This window comes from Tauraco erythrolophus, chromosome 7 (assembly GCF_009769465.1).
Source record: "Tauraco erythrolophus isolate bTauEry1 chromosome 7, bTauEry1.pri, whole genome shotgun sequence".
In the NCBI taxonomy this organism is placed as follows: domain Eukaryota; kingdom Metazoa; phylum Chordata; class Aves; order Musophagiformes; family Musophagidae; genus Tauraco; species Tauraco erythrolophus.
This window is the reverse complement of record NC_141471.1, coordinates 50,653,397-50,675,587: the sequence shown is the minus strand read 5'-3', so window position 1 is coordinate 50,675,587 and position 22,191 is coordinate 50,653,397. Positions and strand designations below refer to the sequence as shown.

The 22,191-nt window shown below is 39.5% G+C and overlaps 1 protein-coding gene across 4 annotated transcripts in view; it reads left to right on the top strand.

Annotated features, from left to right (window-relative positions):
- MYRIP (myosin VIIA and Rab interacting protein) overlaps positions 1–22,191 on the top strand; it is a 225,352-nt gene that overhangs the window by 56,478 nt on the left and 146,683 nt on the right. The window contains exon 3 of one of the 4 annotated variants that reach the window (XM_086614710.1): positions 4,164–4,178. The exons of the other annotated variants lie outside the window; for them this stretch is intronic. Within the exon in view, the coding sequence (XP_086470836.1) occupies positions 4,164–4,178 (15 nt within the window). The remainder of the gene's footprint in view (positions 1–4,163; positions 4,179–22,191) is intronic. 4 annotated transcript variants of the gene reach the window in all.

Sequence of the window (22,191 nt, the reverse complement as noted above, 5' to 3'; positions counted from 1 at the left end):
TTGTAGGTATTGCTTTGAACAGTGCCCCACTTGGGCCCCTTTTCTAATTTTTGTCCGTTCTGGGTCTCTAAACTGATTGCTGTCCTACTTGATGCTGGAGAAAAACGCATGCTATCATAAAAGATGATTAAGTGCACTTCTACCTTTCCAAGCAGCATTCTAGTATATGAATTTAAAGGGATTGTTGGGAAAGCCTTACATTTTGTTATCAAATCAGATACATTTCCACACTTCTGTGTCTTCATAAACGTAGCTTAAGATATTTTGACTCATTGACTGATTATATAAATAGAGTCATTTTAATGCTCCTTTAAATAAGCAATAGCTAAGGGTTTATTTCTAGAAGAGTTTTATACTCTTTGCCCAAATGCTGTTGATTTTGTACCAATTTGTGTAGAAGTAACAAGCTCTGTTTGTGTTCGTCCACCCCAAATAGCTATAGAACAAGGGTTAGAGCATATTTTTATTAAAAGAGGATACTTTTGTACAGTTTTTCAGGAAAAAATGCTACTTGTGCATGCTTGTGAGATATTTTAATAAAAAAAACCCTGCAAAACTATGTCTGGAAGGTGATTAATCCAAGCCCTAAGGTTTATTTTTATGTGGTAAAAGTAAAACATAGCATTTCTTGAAAATGCATTATTTTTTCTGTTGATGGTGGGTGAACCACCCACAAAGTCATTGCTGGTGATAAAACGAGACTTCATTTTTTTTATCAAAGCAGTTTGAAATGAAAGAACTTTGAAGCTCATCAGAAGTGCTTTATGTAATTGAATTTGAGAGATTCTGTTTCTTCCTAAATGACAACAGTATCCATATATTCAGAGTTCACGGAGCTGTATGTTTGTCTCATAATGGCATGACCAGATTCATCGCTTTAAGTGTTGTGAGGTCATTGAGCAAATCACTGCAAGTTTGAGTTGCAAAAGCAATGTGTAATTTCAAAAGTAGTTTTGTATACTGGTATATCTGAATATCATGAGTAACCTGTGCACTTATGAGTGATTTGCTACAGCTTACACTGTTTTAAAGATGATGAAAAACGTCTGTCTGCTTATCAAACAAGGGCATCCTGGTTTGGTTTTTTACTGACACTCTCACTGTGATTATTTAATATGTATACTGTATTTTCAGTGGTGATGTGGAGCCTAGACATAGATATCCTTGAGCTGACAGATATATTTCTGGGATATGAAAAATAATATAGGGTTGTTCTAAAGCAAAAAAACCCCAACAAAAATCCCCACAAGAATTTCCAATCTCTGCTGTTATTTAAGCAGTAATATTTTACCCTGCTTCTAAGACACAGTATTTATTCTGTTGTATTAAAATCAATTTTCCTTTTGTTGGGGGGGTGATGTGTGTAAAAATCCATCCAGTGGAAAAAACATGCAGGTAATGATAATTACTGTTCTGTCTGGCTCTGTTGGCAGAACAGTTAGCATCCACAGGGCATCATGTGTCCTTTACATACAGGGTAGAAGTTTGTATTGTGTATTCCTCTTCACTCTCACTGTGAAACAGGTGACTGCTGAATGGATCTTTTTTTTAAAATCTCACTTTATTCACTGGCAGACAATACCAAAAGATGCACTTGATGTAGCTGGCCTGAAATGTTGAACATCATGAACCATGCAGTTCTGAAGTAAAATATAAATCTGAGTAGTTTTGTAACTTGCATTGAGGTTTTTATCACTTTAGGTTTCTGTTAAGATTTGGTTTTCTCTCAAGCTTTTCTCTGTATTCAGGATGACTAGATTTTATATATACTGCTGTGTGCTTTGAACATACCATGCCAATGCATGTTACAATTATGCTTTGTTTCTTTCATCAATTTTGGATGAAAGCAGAAAAAGAGTACCTTGAAATCAACCAGACTATTTTTCAGAAAAAATTTAAGTGAATCTTAGTGGCTTTCTAGTATGTGTCTCTCCTGTTTTTTTAATTCAAAAGGTTCTAAATTTCATATGGACATTTGTTTCTGTAACCTGTAATAGAAGTAAACTCCTCTGTCATAAAACTAGAAAACTGAAGGTTGGTAAAACCCACTAGCTGTCCTGCTGTGTCCTATATATCAACATAGATGAAATATTGAGTTTCCTTTGGCTCAGAAGTGAAGATAAGTGGGGAAAATAATAATTTCTCTGTAATCTTTCAACACTCTTGGTTTACTATGTAACTAGAAATCAATGAAATATTTGAAGAGGGTTCCAGCCAGTTTGGATCAGAATGAAAATACATGCAAAAATTCCATAAATTTAGCTACCACGGCTTATACTTGATCTTAATTAGTCCTTTCAGGTTCTCTAACTCCTCAGGGAAATCTTACTTTATCCTGCTGAGTATTGTAAAATTAATTAGACCTTTATGATTTGACATTCTTTGTTCGAATTCAGTTAACTGAAGATGTCATGAGTAATTACAGATGTAGATACTTAAGACACAACAAAGTGTTTCATCTTTGCCACTTTATTGTTGGAGACTTCTATCAAAAGCAAAAAATAGTTGTTTTGATTTATGTTGTGTAGTTTACTATATGATAAAAATTTAGGAAGCGTTAAGACTATTAAAGTAAGTTTTATTCGAGCTCTGGAGACAAGAGAGAATACGGGAAGCATGAATTTTGAAGAATCAAAGGCAGGCTTTCTTCATCTACCCAAATGTTAAAGCCTAATTTCAAAAAAAAAAAAAAACCAACGAAAAATCCTGCCAGAATTGTGCTCTTTGTTGCAATGTCAGAGCAGGATGAAAATAAGAATACTTCTTGGGAAATTTCAGTGCAAATGAAATGAGAATAACCTGAACACAGTCAGCTAGCTGGGGAAATGCAACTTCCTATTGCAGATCTCTCTCTGATGCTATGCCATTCTGTATTTTAATTATTCTTATTAAAATTTTTCTATTCATTTTTTGCCAGAGCTGTGCAAGTGGAAATACGTCACTTCAGTTCATGCACATCAGAACTTATTGCAAGGCTCTTTATTTTTGTATTGAATTATAATTTGTGGAGTACTGTAATTGTGCTATGTCTTTCAGAATCGTCTGTGTTCTAAACACCTTAAGTTGAAAGTTGTGCCTTTTTTTATTCATTTACTCATAAAGCCCTGGTCAGGACAGAGCAAAAGATGATCCCTCCCTTAAAGATATTTTGAGACGTTGGATGAATGTGGTAACATAACTGGATGCATATTCACTGCTGGTTTTAACTAGTTAAGTTATATAGTCTTTCCTGAAAAATCTGATCAATTGGAATGAGTGGGAACTCAAGACTTTAACAAAGATCTTGAGCTATTATTTGTGACTATTTAAGATTGAAGGTAGCTATGAGGACCATGTCACTGACTTAAATTGTAGTGTTTTTATGTTACCTATGTTCACCTGGCATTCATTTCTGCATCAGATTTCAGTGCCTTGTGGGTGGTCTTACCCATTTTGTTAACCCTAAACTGATCTCTACTTAGAGGAAAGCTTTCTCTTGTACTTTCTCTTTTTAAATAGAGCCTTCTGTGACCTCTTCTCTTACACATTTGTGTCTTATGGTTTCAGCTTGGCTGAAATTGCTTCATAATAATTCTATTTGTGTCATCTACTCAGGGAAAATTTTCATTCTGTACTCAAAAGATGATCAAATGAGTTGGGTCAGTGGGGTGCATAGTACCAAATGGAAAGTAATAGCCTTAGAGTACATAAAAACACGACAAAGACTAATATGGTTGATGTAGTAGAGTAGCAGAAGTAATGAAGTTTTGTTACAGAAAGATTTGTTAGATTTCAAAATACTTTATGTAGTTCTTCCTTTTATAAAAAGTATTACATAAATTTTTAGTAGACCATCTCATGTCCATGCCTATCTTCGTAAAGATTAGCCTTGTTGAGTTGGTGGATGTGTGTATAATGTATGCTTGAGCCCAAAAGATGAAATTTTCAGAATTCCAACCTCATTAAAATGTTTCTTGTGTACTACTAGCCTTTGGATGAACAATAAGTGAACTCGAAGTATTGTACATTTCACTTTCCATTGTGGACATCACCAAGTGGGGTGGGGGAGAGAGGGTGGTATGTTGTAAGATTTGTGTTATGGATGTGACTGTAACATTTACAGAAAGCAGATAGTTCCCCAATCAAGCTTAATTCACTGTATCTCCTAAGCCATACCATACAAGCTGCTACTTTACACAGTTTCTTAAATATAAACCTTGTTTTGGCTGACAGTAAGGTGTGAAAGGCAGTTGCATGGTCTCCTCAGAAGAGGATGAATGATCCTTAACTGTCACATGAAAAGAAGGAAGGTCAAAGTGTATGGAATTGGAAAACATGAGCATGTGTGGTCTTCCCGTATCCTCTTACATTCTCCCTATTTGAACATTTCTGATGCACTGTGAAAGCTGTGGGAGCTATCCTTCAGTAAGTGTAGAGCTCCTATAGCTGTTAGCCTGAATGCTTAATGAACAGCAGCTCTGTAACACAGAGAAACCTCACTTAGGTGAAATAAATATGGTATGCACCGAAGAATGAGTCTGAAATAATTTGTAGATAGCATACTCTGAAGGTCCTGCAGGCTAACACATTCAGGCTACCACATACTGTGTAGACTAAATAAGTAAAAAGATTCTTGATGTAAGAGAGGCTAAATGACTGGTGGTAGGATATGAATTAGTGGGTTTAAATTGAAGTGAGTGTACACATTGGGAAGCACCCTTAAACACTGAGGGTGTAAGACCTTGCAGTGCTTATCCACAAAGATCAGAGGATCTCAATTTCTAAGTGTTTAAAGGGAATATTCACTAGGAGCTATATAGACATAAGTGATTCTGCCTTGGGGTGAGGTGTGGACTAAATGATCTCATGTAGACCCTTCCTTGGCCAATTTACCGTAACTCTTCATGTATAACCTATGGTGACTGGCCGCCTCCCTGACAAGCACATCCTCAGAAAGTAGAAATTTCTCTGTCCCAATGTGTCATGTGAAGCACCAAGGCAGACATCTCATCTGCCTTGATCTTTGCTTCTATTGCTCAGAGCACTTTTTAGTCACCTGTTCTTTAGTAGGACAAAAGACAGGAGGTAGGGCACTGAAGAAACCGCGAGAATTATTAATAAAAAGTTAATTGAAATTCCATGTTTTGAGTAAAATCATTCTTTTAATTAAAAAAAAAAAAAGGTGAATACAAGGTTCCCAGATACTGATTGGTCATATTAGTTAGGAAAAGAAACAGTACCAAATTGTGACCGTAACTACATACTTTTTATAATTAATATCCTTTATCTGTCAACCACAAAGGCTTAGTTTAATGAACTACAAAGATCTATGAACACTTAAGGAAACATGTAATTTGGTCTCTTTTATTTCACATTATCTTTTCATTCCTAATGCATCTGCAGCAACCAAGGTTGCAGGTTATTGCAGCCAAGGCTCCAGGTAGTAAAATGTCTTGATATTGAAAATTAGCCAGATGATGTTTTAAGGTATCCAGTACCAAATGAATGGAAATGATTTCTGATCTAACCTCTGTGACAGAGCCATGCCCTGATCTTTTCTTTAACCTGTTAAGTACAAGCAGTATTTCACTGTATTCTGAAACATACTGATAAGATGTAAATCATGGTTGTATCATGATAAGTTATAACTTCATAGTATCAGTGATCATTAGACATGGAGACTGTTAGTGGTCTGTACACTGGTCTTTCCCAGACAGTCAGTCCCTCTAGTCCAAGCCAAGAACTAATGATGCTTGTTGTCAACTGGCTGCTTATACGTGCTTTCAGCAGTATGTACCTACTGAGTCTCTCCACTGTATGACAACACAGACTTTTTTGAAAGTTCAGAATTGTTTTGGTCTTTAAATTGTCTGCTATTATATTTTTATATATTTATAAAATATATATTTTAATATATATGTACGTATAAAGATAAATATTCTCTAATGGCCCAAATCCCCATCCTGCCTGTGCATATCTAAGTGAATTTCCTTGACATGTTACAAAGCATCTCCATTGCATATGTAAGGAATTGGGGAAGAGAGGAGTTGTGCTTTTTCTGAATCAGGAGTGATTCTTCTACTGAGGAAACCTAAAGAAACTCACCCTCATTCTGTAATGGACCTAATCTGGCCATTTGGTTAGCCTGTACTCTGACCCTTCTTTGGGATGCACATCTAGATGCAGCCAGAGTGGTCTTCCCCTGTGCAGGTGTTTTTGTTCTTGGGTTTTTTGTTTGTTTGTTTTAAAAAAGAAGACAAAGTCATGACTTTGATTTCTGCAATGAACTTTTTTTCCTCTCTGGAATTTAATAAACTCAGGATTTTTAGGTAATAAGACATATGGAGCCCTTAAGGCTTGGCATCTGAACAGCTACTGCTGCTTTTTTTGGTACAACAGAGCTTTCATTGTTTCTTTTCGTAACGAAGATGCCAATAACGAACTAAGTTATTTTATGCACATTGTTCTTGGTGCTGTGTATCTATTATTTCCTCCCTAATGTTTTTTTTTGCCTTGTGGTATATTTTTCATTTTTTGAGTATGTTGGAATTTTGCAGTTAATCATTACAATATATGAGAGTAAAAGTCCATAATAGATGTGAATACTAAATCTGTTTCAGAGTATGATAGTTTGTTCTTTCTGATAAAATGATATTAAAATCTTTCATAGAACACTGACCTGAATCCAGTGTTAAGGCAACTTTACTGAGTTGCTTTATTGTACTAAGCAGAAGAAGACGTTACAGGAAACAGAGGAAATAATACATTCTTTTTTTTTTAGTATGTTGTGTGATTAGGCCGTATGTTTCACTGACTTTTAGACACTTAATGTTTGCCAGAACTTTATGATATTTCACATTTTATCCATCTCAAGAAATATAGGATTTAACTAGTTTATCCATAAGAAAGAACAAAATGAGGATTGACCCAATGTGTTCAAACTGAGACACATGCAAAGCATAAGATTATTAACAGTAGTTTCAATTGCAATGGATACTTTTATTACAGTGATGCTAAAGCTTTGCCTGGGGTTGGATTTATCACAGGTTTCAATAGGCTAAAAGAGGCAAGTTGTGTGAACTTTGGTGCTGGACACTGATACAGCGTGCTCATGGGTCTTGAGTGTTCTGACTACTTTTCCAAAGGAGGATGGTCCATTTTCTTACTTCACTGCAGCAGAGGTGACAGATCATAGATTCATAGCTACGTTAAGGAAACTTGATCACACGTGCAGCGCCTTGGAGATCTCCTCTGTGAAAGACTCAGTCCAAATAGCAAACATCTGCTTCCTTAGAGCTGAGTTGTTAAATTGTTTTTCACTGCTGAATTCTCTGAATTGCAATTCTTGCCTTGCAGCGGTCAGCAACACAAACATTGAGTGGCATATGTGAATGAATAGCTGTAGCTTTTCTGTCTTACTGGACATGGAAATCAAAACAAGATGGAGCAAGAAAACTGCATCTTCACTGCTGTCACATCAGCTCAGGTAGTGCCCAATGTTAGAGCTAGTTCAGGTATCCTCATTTGCAAAGGAGCAGAAATTGCATAGAATTTAGAGTCAGTGCACCATGGCGTTTATTAGCATCGCTTTGTGGGGCATCAGTCCTGCCTTGCATGCGTAGGTGGTACTACCTACCCTCTTAAAACCACCTTGAACTCCTCTCAGTGGGATGTTGATGAGCATGAAGCAAGGTGTGCAGCCTCCACCTACCAATGTGCTCAGTTCTTGTGTGTCCCAGCGTGCTTGAGAGAGGCTGCATAATAGCAGGCAAGGGGAGTGCTGCTGGGGCAAGATATAAGTTAAGGTAGGACAGTCCTTGTGGACAAAGATGTTATACCAGGTATTTAATATAAATTCCTTCTCATATAAGAAGTTTTCATATTTATTCAATAGGTCTGTATTTATGAAAAACAACAGTCTTAAACTTGCCATTTCTGGTTTTGAAAGTTTTGGCAGCGGTGTGCCGCCAGTAACTACGCTTACCCATCTGGCTAGCTTCCCTTGCAAAGAGTAAGAAGGTGTCGCTGCTTTTTCCTAAAAGAGTTAGGTTGTGTTGTATTAGTTTATGCATCCTTCTGAGCTGTGCCTGTATTGGAACACACTCTTATTCAGTGTGCAACCCACGGTTACTCAGCCAAAGCTTGTAGTGCCATCTACTTGATACAGTGACAGATCCTAAATTTAGGAGCTAAAGCAGACTTTAGTGAGAATGAGACAGAGAAAGATTGCTAGGTTAAGGATCTTGGCAGATTCATTGCGGGTTTGCGTTCTGGGCTGTAAGCCTTGCATTTGATGGCTTCAGATTTGGCAGATGACATTTATGGAAGCACTGAAAATCAGAGTCAAGTAGTGTGACTGATGATCCAACCTGAGGCTTTGGGGAAAGACAGCAGGACTGTTTGAAAGCAAGGCATTTGCTGCTGCTGTGACTTCTGCTCCTCACACCTCTCTCCTTTAATGTCATTACTTCAGTGTCACCTGGTGAAAGCAAATTAAGCTGGGTTATTCTCAAATTCCCAGCACAATTCTTCCCTTTAGTAGGTGTATTATGATCAGTTGATAGATTTTTCATGCCGGTTGGCTGTCATGTGAGCAAAAGTTGCTCTCAGCAAAGTTAACTTCAGTGTAATTTGTTTGAATCATTCTAGTCTTATATGACTTAAAAAAAAACCAACCAACCAAACAGAAACCAACAAAACCCCTCAAAAAAAAACCCCACAAAAACTTCCCAAATACTTACTTTTAATGCACAAATGGTATTTTTTCCATCTTAAGTCACAGTGATTTCTAACAGCTGGTAGTAGTTACAAATCTAGTGGCATCATCCCACTCTTGGGTGATAGCTGGTGATGAATGCTGCCAGAACACTGCAACAGAGCAGTCTCATGACATTTCCCAAATAGCTGGCCAGATAAGTTGTGCAGTTTTTTTCACAAGCAGCTTAGTAGCTGTATTTTTTCAAAGGTGCTTGAAGCCTGCTGATTAGAGTAGGAGTTACAGGTGGTCTGTACTTGTTTAATTTTGAACCATAAGAAATCTATCTGTCCTATAGAGCATTTAAGTAGTATTTGTGTTAATTTTGTCTATATTAAGTTACTGGTTACTTAAACCAGGAAACATTCAGTTTTTAAAATAGCAAGTTAAATAAACTGTGATTTTTCACTATTTGGAGACTCTTTGAAGAATCTTGTGTTATAAACTATGTTTTGGGGCACAGTTGTATTTTTCTGAGTACCAGGTGACTGATAGTATTTGAATATGTTTCCAATACTTCAAAAGAAAAGTATTACAGTCTTTGCTTCTTCTCCATCTATAATTGATTTGTTGATAAGGAGAGTTTCACTCAGAAAAACTGAGTAAAAGTCTGAGCAATGCATTAAAGCAGCTGAGCTACTGTCAGACTGTAGGAACTGATCAAGTGAATTTTGCCCCTTGATTTTGTAGGGGTTGGTATAGTGTTGCTCCTCAAGTCATGCAGAAGATCCGAGCTCAAGCTGGCTGTCTTTTGCTGTTTCTGGATATGCTCCCTTTTGAACTCAAGAAGCTTTGCATGTTCAGAAAAATTCAGAAAAAAATCGCAACAGATTGTGTCAAGCTTTGATCTGGCCTACATAGTGCTTTAGTGTTTTTTTCAGTCAGATGTGTTTTTTTCACTGGCAGAGAGAGATGTCAAGAAACGAGGACCTGCTGGGGAGCATCTTCCCCTTTTCTTCTAGGGCTCTGTGTCAGGAGCTGAGTGGGAGGATCTGTGTCTCAGTGGGTTTCTTACACTTTTTCTAGCTGGTATGGACCTTCAGCTGCCTAAAGGAGATCTGAAGAACTTCAGAATGGGATATTACATAACTAGTTCCTTTCTTCTTTTTGCTTTGATGTTAAGGTTTTTCACTTAGCTCTTCACTACAAAGGGGCAGGATGGAAGTGGGATTGTAAGAGATCTGTTGTACTTGCTGCAGCCTGGAAACAAAGATTTGTGAAATGCTTTCCTTGCTTCTGGGACAGTAGGTGGAGCTGTTTATTATACGCTTGAAACCTGCTCCTTTTAAGAAAGAAAAATTCAAAAATGTGACTGAGAAACAGTTTTCATTTGTACTGATAGAGTGCCATGTCCTAGCATCCTTAAGATGTGTTAGAAAGAAGACGTGAGTAAACTGGTTTTGTAAAAATAGTACAGTTTCTTAGAATCATAGAATCATAGAATCGTTAGGGCTGGAAGGGACCTTCAAAGGTCATCTAGTCCAACCCCCCTGCAAGGAACAGGGATATCTCCAACTAGCTCAGGTTGCTCAGGGCCTCATCCAACCTGGCCTTGAACGTCTCCAGGGATGGAGCATCCACCACCTCTCTGGGCAACCTGTTCCAGTGTTCTACAACTCTCATGGTAAAAAATTTTTTCCTAATATCCAACCTGAATCTACCTCCCTCTATTTTAAAACCATTACCCCTTGTCCTATCACAACAGGCCCTCCTGAACAGCCTCTCCCCATGTTTCTTGTAGGCCCACTTGAGGTACTGGAAGACCGCTATAAGGTCACCCCAGAGCCTCCTCTTCTCCAGGCTGAACAGCCCCAACTCTTTCAGCCTGTCCTCATAGGAAGGGTGCTCCAGCCCTCTTATCATCTTCATGGCCCTCCTCTGGACCCTCTCCAACTGGTCCATGTCCTTCTTATGTTGGGGACTCCAGAACTGGACGCAATACTCCAAGTGAGATCTCACGAGGGCAGAGTAGAGGGGGAGAGTCACCTCCCTCGACCTGCTGGCCACGCTCCTCTTGATGCAGCCCAGGACACGGTTGGCCTTCTGGGCCGCAAGAGCACATTGCTGGCTCATATTGAGCTTCTCGTCCACCAGTACTCCCAAGTCCTTCTCCTCAGGGCTGCTCTCGATCCATTCTCCGCCCAGTCTGTATTTGTGCCTGGGATTGCCACGACCCAGATGTAGGACCTTGCACTTGGCCTGGTTAAACTTCATGAGGTTGGTACGGGCCCACCTCTCCAGCCTGTCGAGGTCCCTCTGGATGGCATCCCTCCCTTCCAGCGTGTCGACGGCACCACACAGCTTGGTGTCATCGGCGAACTTGCTGAGGGTGCACTCCATGCCACTGTCCACGTCACCGACAAAGATGTTGAAGAGGGCCGGGCCCAACACGGACCCCTGAGGGACGCCACTCGTGACCGGTCTCCACTTGGACATCAAGCCGTTGACCACCACTCTCTGAGTGCGGCCATTGAGCCAATTCCTTATCCACCGAGTGGTCCATCCATCAAACCCATGCCTCTAGTTTAGAGAGAAGAATGTCGTGCGGGACAGTGTCAAAAGCTTTGCACAAGTCCAGGTAGATGATATCCGTTGGTCGACCCTTGTCCACCGATGCTGTCACCCCATCATAAAAGGCCACCAAGTTGGTCAGGCACGATCTGCCTTTGGTGAAGCCATGTTGGCTGTCACCCACCACCTCCTTGCTCTCCATGTGCCTTAGCATGGTTCCCAGGAGAATCTGCTCCATGACCTTGCCAGGCACAGAGGTGAGGCTGACCGGCCTGTAGTTGCCCAGGTCCTCCTTGTTCCCCTTTTTAAAAATGGGGGTTCTTGGATGTTACTTTATCTGTCCGGTCTTTATTCTGACATTCATGTAATTTTCCATACTGATCAAATGGAGCAGGTCTGTCTTGCTGTGCTGCACGTGACTTCTGGTTTTCTGCCTTCTTTTTGTAAGATTACACAAGGTGTTTGAGATCAAAATTTCTGTACTTCTAATATGATTCATTTTATCATAGAAGAATTTTGGTTGGTGGCATTGGTTATGTCACAGTAGTAAGGTTGTTTATTTACCTTTTTTGTTTACCATTAAAAATGAATTTTTAAACAGAGACCTTTTGAGGAAGACACAGAAGCCAACATTCTTCTCAGTACCTCCATTTTGCAAAAGTGATGGAAGATGATATTTCCTGCACAGAACAACTAGGATCCAAGTAACAACAAAACTACCTTTAGGCTGGCTTGCCGAGTGTTCTTTGGCATACGGGGCTCAGTTTGAGTGATACGAGATGGAGGAGCTTCAGTTCAGGAAGGGTAGATCTGTTTGTATTTTAACCTTCCTTTTCAATTTTTTGTCTGAATGAATATCAGGTAGATCCAGGGAGATAATCCTGTTAACGGAGGGTGGCCTGAAGAGTTTTCACTGAGAACTCACATCATGTGCAAAGGCCTCCAGCTCCCTCCCTGTTTGATGAACTGCTGTAGACCTGTTGGAGGTTTTCTAGGAGACCTTTCTCAATCCCTTCTGGAAGTGAAATCTTCTCTAGCGTTACAGTAAATCTGTCCAAAATGTAACGGATTAGCTTAACAGAAACTGATACTGTAACTGGATTTACGTTGAATATGTTGACAATTAAATAAAATATTTGCATTGCCTGCTTGCAAGCTCAAAAAGCAGAGTAAATGTTAACTGAATTAAGTCATAGAATACTTAATGGTAATATATATTCTTGCTGTTTTCTTTTGCTAATGAAAGCCAATAAAATGGTAATTGCAGTATCTTTTGCCAATCTGTGCTTAATGATAACGTTTGATATAAATGAACTTCTTTTGTATAACAGCCTTCATTCCAGTGTTGGCAGGTGAGGAAATTCATAAAGTAAGCATATAATTTAATTTTCTGCAGTGAGTAATGTAGCAGAACATTACGGTACACAATCAAGAGCGCAAGCAAAGTATTGCAGTCTTTATTTTCTTGGTGTTGTACAGGACCTCAGTTAATAAGGTTTATTGGTGAAATAATGAGGTTTATTGGTGAAATAATGAGGTTTACAGGAGAAATAATAGACGATTAACAGCAGTACGTCATTTGCAGAACCCCTGGGTTCTTGCTTAGTTAATTGTATACTCAGTAAAACTATTCTTGGAAACCGGAGGGATCTGTTTTTGCAGTATTGCATAACTACAAGCTGAAGTCAAGAATCTGAAGCTTAAAAAGAAAAAAAAAAAGCAGCAGCAGCTCAGCATCTCATTTTAAACAATTTGGAATTGTCTAATGACTTCTAAAGTGAATTACTCAGTAATGGAAAAATAGCAGTGCATTGCTCATTATTGCTCTTATTCACCTTACCAGCAGCTCTGGAAGACTTCAGGATGTTCCATGAATACAGGATCGTATTTTATTCCAGTCATTTTAAAGCTCTTGTGTAGCTGATGGTGTCTTTCTGTAAGTCAGTGATAGTAGATTACTTATTTCTGAAATACTTTTGGCATTGTATTGCAATGTGATTATTTTCATCTAAGAATTTCCAGCAGGCATATCCCCTTTGATTTTGAAAATCTGAGCCAAACATTTGGCCTCAGCTTCGATAGTTTATACTTTTATGAGGAAAAAAAATCCAGCTGTTTTATGGAGAAAGATTTGGAAAACATGGTTAGAACCAAACCAGTCATGTTTGTGGAATTTGCAGAAAAGCTGGAATGATGCTTTGGAGATGTAAACTATCCTATTTGTATCAATTCAGATGACAATAAGGATACTATTAGTATTAACTGTTTTTTTTTTTATCATCAAAATGTGCAGAGAAGAAGAGCAAGAAGCTTGTACTAGGATCTGAAATGAAAGTGAAGTTTACTTGTGGAATGCCTAGCAATTAAAGTTTGATCCCTTCCTTTGGTTTTCTATAGCATCGGTGACAGAACTCACCAGTGAATTAGGACAGCTAAAGCACTCCTTAAAGATGCAGGGAGAGTAATTAAAAAAAACAAATAAAATTTTGTGCAAAGCTGTCAGGAGGAGGAAGCTTTCCGAAGAGTCTCAGCTATCTAAAGAGGAAGATGGAAAAGGAGCACTCCAGCAAGATAAAGTCAGTTAGTAACAGCAAAATAATTTTTTTGCATTGGCTTTTTTTTTGTGTGTGCGTGAGGAGAGGGAAGGGAGAAGAGTTCAAGGGAGTTTTCAAATCACCCTCTCCCTGTGCGAGGGCCTGCCTTAATTGGAAGTGTCAAGAGTAAGTTTTAGACTAAATCAGTAAAAAGAGGAGAAATTGGTTTCCAGGACCAGATGGCAGTTGCTTACAGGTTCCACAGGAATTAAAAAATGAAATCATTGAACTGCGATATGAAAACTGTCTCTTAAATTTTTCTTGGTACCAGGAAAATAGACAGATTTGATATGTGATGCTGATTTCTAAAAGAGGATGAAGGAATGGGGAAACTGCAGACCAGAAGGGCTGGCTTCTATACTGAATGAGTGACAAAGTTGATGAAGAAAATAGTCATACTCATACCAGTAAGACTGGGGAGGAATCAACATAATTTTGGAGAGCGAAGTCACTCCTTGAAAATCAAGTAGAGGGCCTTAAAGGAGACAAGAAACCAAGTTGCCTTATTGCACTTGGATTTAAAAGACTTTCAGTGAGTTCGTGCGGTGGAGGCTCTTGAGGAAATGAAACTGTTGAGCAGTAAGAGGAACTGTATTTCATGTGCTAATTACTGATTTTAAAAAGATGGTGTAAGAAGAAAAATAAGACTAAATGATCACTTTCCTTAGGAGATTATTAGTGGATTTCCTTTAAAAACTGTTATTATGATTCTGCAAAAGATTATATAATAAAATGATATATCAAGTTTGCTGTTTGAGAAAAGTCGTAAAGAGACTTCTGATCCTTCGTGACAAGGCAGCAAAGCAGCATGTGAGATTAAATGTTAATGAATTAAGTATTTCTTTATATGCACGTGTGTGTGCATCTGTACAAACACACCAGTGTTACTATATGTAATATATACCCTTAAATACACATATGCAGCAGTGGGCTCTGTTGAGAAAGTAGATCTTGACATCACTAGTGATCCCTTCTTTTTGCAAACATAAACTCACTTGATGATCAAAATACAAGTACAGTATTTAAGAATTATTGTGAAAGGAATAAGAAAATAGCAAGTTCAGTAAATTTATAGTATGCCAGCAACTTGGATGGCATGGGCAGTTCTGGTCTTTACCTACAAGACTGATAAAACTGGAAAGACACAAAGGGCAATGAGTATGATCAGAGATGCAGAACAGCTTTTGATAGAGAGATTGGGAGCAGCACTTCTCAAACTGTTGTTTGCAACCTGAAAAGGAGTTGGGGGACAGTTTGAAGGGGTTACAGTGTTTCAGGCTAGCCTGGGAACAGCAAGCAGCCTTCCCCTTTCCAGCAGTAGAGAGGGTTCTGCATGGCCAGGAGTGAAGATGCTGCCCTCATTTTCCACAGTGTCTTAAAACTCTCAAGCAGGGAAAAACAACCATTGGACTTGTTTGGATCAAATGCTTGCAAAAGTCCTGAGCTGAAGAAGAGATGGATCTGTGACATCAGTCAGAAATTTTCCAAACATTCTATTGAGAATACTCATTCAGCAGTGTGAATTAAGCTAGCTGAGCTATGAGTATCGTGATCTTTGTGTTTGGTTTGAATTGTCTTTTTCAGAAATATCTGTAAATCATTTGACCTATTTGATATAGTCATGTGAATTCTGTCTCACAAAGGAATTTTAGGTTTTTATGTTGTAATTTGGCAAACAGTGCAGTAAGCCACGTGCGTCAATAAGCCCTGCCTTAGTATTACTCTGTTATTTCTACACTGAATTCATGACTTCTAACTCATGCTAATGTCGCATCAGCTCATGGTTAGGCGAGGGCTGGTTGAATATTTTAACTTTCATTTAAGCGTGAAAAAGACTTTTCTCACTCTCCATCAGTTGGACGTCTAGTTAAACATGAAGCTAGTGAAACTATTCTGGCTTATGCAGCTTGGAAAAGCTCTTCCCATCATGTCTTATGTTGATAATTCACTCATAACTCAGTTGCCACACTTTTACTACACCTCTTTACTAGCACAAATCAGGCTTTGCTGTTGCATCAAGGCTTTTAGGACATGCAGTCTATGTTACCAAAGCAAGTAACTTTTCAAGCTCCTGCTCTTATGAAATCTCTCCTTTCCTCATGTCTCTTCCTGCTCCCCTCTCTAGGCTTTAGCTCTAGGATGTGTGGTGAACCCCCCTCAGTTACAACTTAGAAACTAACTAGTATCTCTTATTGCTTAATCTTTTTCCCTTCTACCGATGAAGTGTAGTCTGAAATGATCTGCCACATGTACAGATGCATTTACCTTCTTGCTTAAATCTAGAATTTTATTCCACATGTCTTTGCCAGACTGCTTATAAGTTGTCTAAAGTTGCGTGCATCACCTACATTGTACTTTGAGAAAAAAAGCACACATCTATGTGAGAAATGTGAGATGTTTGTTTTCTTTGGTACAGGAGTGAGCTTTGCTTGTGCTTTTTTCTTTTTTTTTCCAGTTGTGGTCCTAGTAACGTGTGCCACAGCCTGATGGCCATTTGGAAATGCTTTTTTTGTCCCTTAATGTTGGGAAGTAATGTTTCCAGCAAGGCTATTACTGATTTTTTTTTTCACCAGGGTTGAGAGGATTCAAATTTAATTATTGCCCAAAGTTAGTGACTTCCATTTTTTGAATTGTCTTTACTACTAGTAGAAAAAGCTAAGTTGTGCTTGAACCATTTTGCTTCCAAAGCTATGTGCCTAATGTCTGTATTGCTGTGGTTTGAGATGATTTTCATAGAATCATAGAATGGTTAGGGCTGGAAGGGACCTTCAAAGGTCATCTAGTCCAACCCCCCTGCAAGGAACAGGGTTATCTCCAACTAGATCAGGTTGCTCAGGGCCTCGTCCAACCTGGCCTTGAACGTCTCCAGGGATGGAGCATCTACCACCTCTCTGGGCAACCTGTTCCAGTGTTCTACAACTCTCATGGTAAAAAAATTTTTTCCTAATATCCAATCTGAATCTACCTCTCTCTATTTTAAAACCATTACCCCTTGTCCTATCACAACAGGCCCTCCTGAACAGCCTCTCCCCATGTTTCTTGTAGGCCCCCTTGAGGTACTGGAAGACCGCTATAAGGTCACCCCAGAGCCTCCTCTTCTCCAGGCTGAACAGCCCCAACTCTTTCAGCCTGTCCTCATAGGAAGGGTGCTCCAGCCCTCTTATCTTCGTGGCCCTCCTCTGGAACCTCTCCAACTGGTCCATGTCCTTCTTATGTTGGGGTCTCCAGAACTGGACGCAATACTCCAAGTGAGGTCTCACGAGGGCAGAATAGAGGGGGAGAATCACCTCGCTCGACCTGCTGGCCACGCTCCTCTTGATGCAGCCCAGGATTTTCTTCTCTTTCTTCCCCTTAACATTTAGAGGGAGCTTGCTTCTCTGAGTATTAAAATCACACTTTGATCCAGTAGTCTGAGACCGTTTTTTCTGTGAAGATACCATGTTTTGCTTTGTTAAAGAAAAGCAACAAACATACATAACTGCCTTAAGGACCTTGTAAATGTTTTTGTAGAGAGAATGCAATCCATCATAGATGTGTTAATGAAAACAGTGTGCATTAAGCAGTGTTGCTTTTTAGTATAAGCCTTTGTGTCTCAGGCTCAGCCTCACCTGAAAGATTTCTTGGATCCAGCCGGAGTCTTTCACTGACTTCAGCAATGTTTTGCAAAGATGCAAAGTTCTTACTGTGCACCTGCCTGAAAAATTGGGGCCTGGTTTGTGATTCATGGCATTGTTACATCTGAGAAGGTAATTTCAGCCATTCCTGAAGACATTGAAGCATTTTTATCCTACTTCTTTATTCAAATGTTGGTAGCTATTTTTGCTTACTAAAGGTTGAAAGGGATCCTGACTGGATCACAAATAGGTGTTTATAGAAGTAGAAAATTATTTATTTAGGGCTATGTAAAGCCACAAATTGAAGCTTCAGTAGTTTAAAGTAAGTTTTAAAATAGTTTCAATGGCAACATTTTCTCTTATAGAAGCTGGAATTTGCATGGTAAAAGTTTATCTTTGATTTTTGAAGGAGATAAAATTTTCTTAGGCATGTCTGAATAATTTGAACAAAAGATCATGTGATGAGATTGTTCATGGCTTAGAAGATAATCTTGCCATCGTTTCCAGCAAAACATTTTGATGTATTATGGAATTCAACTGACTTTCTACAGGCTGCAGTGTTTCATGTATATTTTTGTTATTTTGAAGGGTATTTGAATGCTGTTGTTTTGTAATGTAATGAAAAAGTTTTAAGATATTTTTTATGTTACCTATTAACTAATAAAATGAGATATTATTATAGATTTGAATCATCTTACCTTACATTTAAATTAAAATTTGTTTTCAAAATTTGCAATGCCATTATCTCTAGCAACAAACTAAAAGGTATCCATTATGTATATCTGATATAGCACTTTGCACTTGTAGGTGTGATGGTGTCTTACAAAGGAGTTGGGTAAATGTTGTCATCTTGATTTAGCAACTAAAGAAACCACAAAACCAGTGCTCTGGAGGGTTGTATTATTAACAAAATGCAGAATTGCATTCTGATTTCAATAAATCCATTAGTGTTTGTTAAAATATTAAAAAAACAGTAGGCATAACACTTAGTGTTTTGTATCAAACTCCAGATGCCAAATTAAGTTTCCGTTCTTGACTCATTTCGCTATTTACTCTGCCTAACTCCATAGGATTAATTTCTTTTGATTTCTAAAACCTTTTGAAAAAAGTCCTATAAAAAAAGATGAAGAAAAGGTCATGATATTATCAGGAGGTTAGAAATAAAGAGTTGTTTTAGATTGGTAACTGCAGCTGAAATTAAAGAGTAGGAACACAGTGAATTTTTGGCTTTGGCTAGAGGCATGTGAGACTTCATATTAAAGGACTTCTTTAGCTTATTAAACGATGGTTTGGAAATGAATGGCAAGATGCTCAGAAGGAACAGAAGGATTTAGGTGAGGTGAAGTCAAAGATGTCTGCAGGGATGTAGGTAGAGGTTTTGTTTCAAGCTCTGACTGGATTGGAATTTTTTTTTCTTTTTTTTTTTTTTCTCCTTCTTTTTGCCCCTTTGACAAATGCTGGGCAATGCCACCTGGATAAAGGAACCTAGATGGGTGTATTGTGCTGAGTTTGTTCAAGTAGGAAGATACCTCAGGAAAGACTGTACCCGTGCAAAGTAAGTACTGAAGGTTGCAAGAATTATGAAGGAGGGTAGCGCTGATGGTCTCCTAATTCCACTGTGCAAATGGAAGGTGCCTTCTTGCCTAAAATAGTCATTGCTTCTGATCAGGAAAGGAACTAATAATTATGAGAGGTTTCATTAGCAGCTTTCTTAAAAGAAACGTGAGAGTGAAAGAGTTTGTTTCTACAGGCAGGAGCAGAGAGAGAAGTTACAAATAAACCTTCTTTGTTCCAGTACCTTTTGCCCATCTGGACAGACATCTAACCCAAGTGTTACATGGACCATAGTCCATCTTGGAATTTACTTTTCAAGGCTGAAGTCTGTCACTTCACAACTGTTAGTCACTAAACTAAAATATGGAGGAAAAAAAGAGGAGGGGGGAAAAAAAAAAAAGGAAGCAACACAAAGAATAAGCAAGGGAGGTACCCTGATTGGAGTGAGGGAGAATGAAAGTATGTGTAAGCTTCAAAGTCTGTTACAGACAGCCCAGGATGCAACCTTGACAAGCTGTTGTAATGCTGATAGCAGATTTTGATTGTGTGCGTTTCAAAAGAATAAGATGGGTGAAATTTAATTCTGAGATTGGATTTTTAAGTGAAGGCTGAATGAAGAAACTGTTGAGAGAAAATGCTGGCTGTTGAATAAACAGTTCACTGAAAATAAGTTAGAAAAATTCAGTTTTAAGAAGTTTAAAAGTCTCTCAAGCGTGATGCATGTGAAAATCCTTATTCCGAGAGCCATTTAGACAACCAGAGGAAGGGAGAGAATGATAACATTACTGAATAACAGCAGCAAGAGCACAATGTACTACGAGTAAGTAGTCTTTACGTCACCTGCTTTAGAAGAATGGGTTTGGGCAGGCATGGAAAAGGTATGGTTTATCGCAGGAGCATATTGATTTTTTTTTTAATCTATTTTTAAAATATACAATAAATGGCTATGCTAGGGGATCTGACACCTTTGCAATATAGTGATGAATTCTTTGATCTCTGCCAGACAATTAACAATACTAGGTGCTGTAGAGTCAATAAAAAGCAATACAGTGATACTCAGAAAACTGATGCAAAGCTTTCAAGGCAGATGATTTTTACTTAGCTCAGGTTGAGAATTTAGCTGGAAAAGATCATTGACAATCTAAAAAAAATTAAATTAACGATTTTGAGGAGTCCAAAATTAATTTCTACTCAAAAAAACCCCAAAGAAGCAGCGAGCCAGAATTTTGCTGCTGCTTAATGATATAAACGTGAGATAATTGTTAGAAATCAGGTTGGAAGTTCATACGGGTGAAAAACGTAACAGAGACTCTGTGTTGAGCATTATTGGAGTGAATGAGCATTTTGCAATGGTGAAATTTATTTCCAGAGGGCAATACTGTAATGGGACCTTTGTGATTCCTTTTCTATTAGCAACACTGGAAACGTGAAATGAATTGAAAATCGTTGCTGCGTAGTTTGGCCTAACGTAAGATGAAGTAAACGTTACAGGGCATACATCTCCGAAGCGATCTTGATGCTTTCAGAAACACATCAGTTGCCATGACTTCCTTTCTGGCTGCGCCACCACAAAGCCCCACATGAGAACAGTTGTGTGCGTAGTCATTGCTTGCATCCATTATGGGATGGATTGCTGCATTAGCAGGAGGTAGAAAAACAGGAAGGGGAAACAAAGGGAAGAGGAGTAAGTGCAAGTAGCCCTAATAGGGAGAAATAACAGTTAAAGCAGCTTCTCCCTTTGACTTCCACTTGCTCTTATGAGCGAAGAGACAGCAGAGGCTGTATGCCCTGGCCTTTGGTGAGACACAGCGTCCCCCTGATCTTGGAGAAGACTTTTGTTTTTTTGAGACGAGTAATGTATCACTGTGAAATTTTCCTCACGTCAGATCTGGTGAAAGGACCGTTCTTCTGAGTGGCAATTCAATACGTTGCTCCTGCCTCCCCTTGCTAAAGCAAGGTTCTGTAATGCAAAGTAATAGGGGAGTAAAAGGTTATTTGGGCAAATATCTGGTTTTAAAGGTAGATCTGAACCTTTGCTGTGATTTGATCCTGTTGCTGAAACAAAGAATGAAGCTTGATCTGGACACTTGCTTTTGTACTGTTATAATTAGTGATAGGGTGGGGTTTTCTCGGAGTGGGGAGCACTGAGGTGGGAGATGAAGTTGTTTCTTTTAGCAGTGTTATGGCATATATACTGTTAGCTGGTGACCTGCAAACGTACAGGGCAATGGTGATGTGCTGGGTTATGCGGTGGGGTTTGGTAGCAGGGGAGGGACTGTAGACATTAGGCCCTGTAAGGAGATGAGAGAAGTTTCTTTGGCTCTAAAACTGATCAGACCTACCTCTGACCAGGGCCGAGCCACTCAGCACCTCTGCCAATGCCCTGTTTAAGAACAGGACAAAGGAACCCGAGCCAGACGGGACCTGCAGTGATGAGAGGGGGGAGGTGGGGGGCCAGCCCCCCCGGCCTCCTGCACGGGTGGCTACCTGTGCTGGGCTGCCATGGTGGTGCAGCATGGAGCACTCCAAAGTGCCCTGCTCCCAGGGCGCCCGCTAGGCGGAGTTCATCCTGCCAGGACTGCTGATGTTTGTTGGGCCCAGCGCAGCTGCAGTGGAGAGAGGACTGAGATCTGAGGAGAAACAGCCACGCAGACACCAAGGTCAGCGCAAGTGGAGCGGGACACACCTGCAGCCCGTGGAGGACCCCATGCTGGAGCAGAGATGCCTATGCCTGAAGAAGTTCTTGGAGAACTGTCTCCTGTGGGAAAGGACTCCATGCTGCTGGAGACCGATGGCGGAACAGAGATGGATCTGCAGACCATGGGAAGGGACCCCACACCAGAGTAGGTGGCTGCACCCTAAGAAGCCATGACTCTGTGGGAAAAGCTCATGCTGGAGCAATCTGATGGGTAAGGATTGCATCCTGCAGGAAGGACTCACATTGGAGAAGTTCGTGGAAGACTGTCTCCCATGAGGAGGGGTCCCGTGTTGGAGCAGGGGAAGGGTGTGAGGAGTCCTCCCCTTTAAGGAAGGATCAGCATAAACAGCATGTGATAACCTGACTTGCAACCCTCATTCCCTGTCCCTTTTTGCCGCTGGAGGGGAGGAAATAGAACCGCGAAGAAGGGAGAGGTGGCTTCATTTCTCGTTATCCTCTCTGAAGTACCTGTTAATGAATTAAATT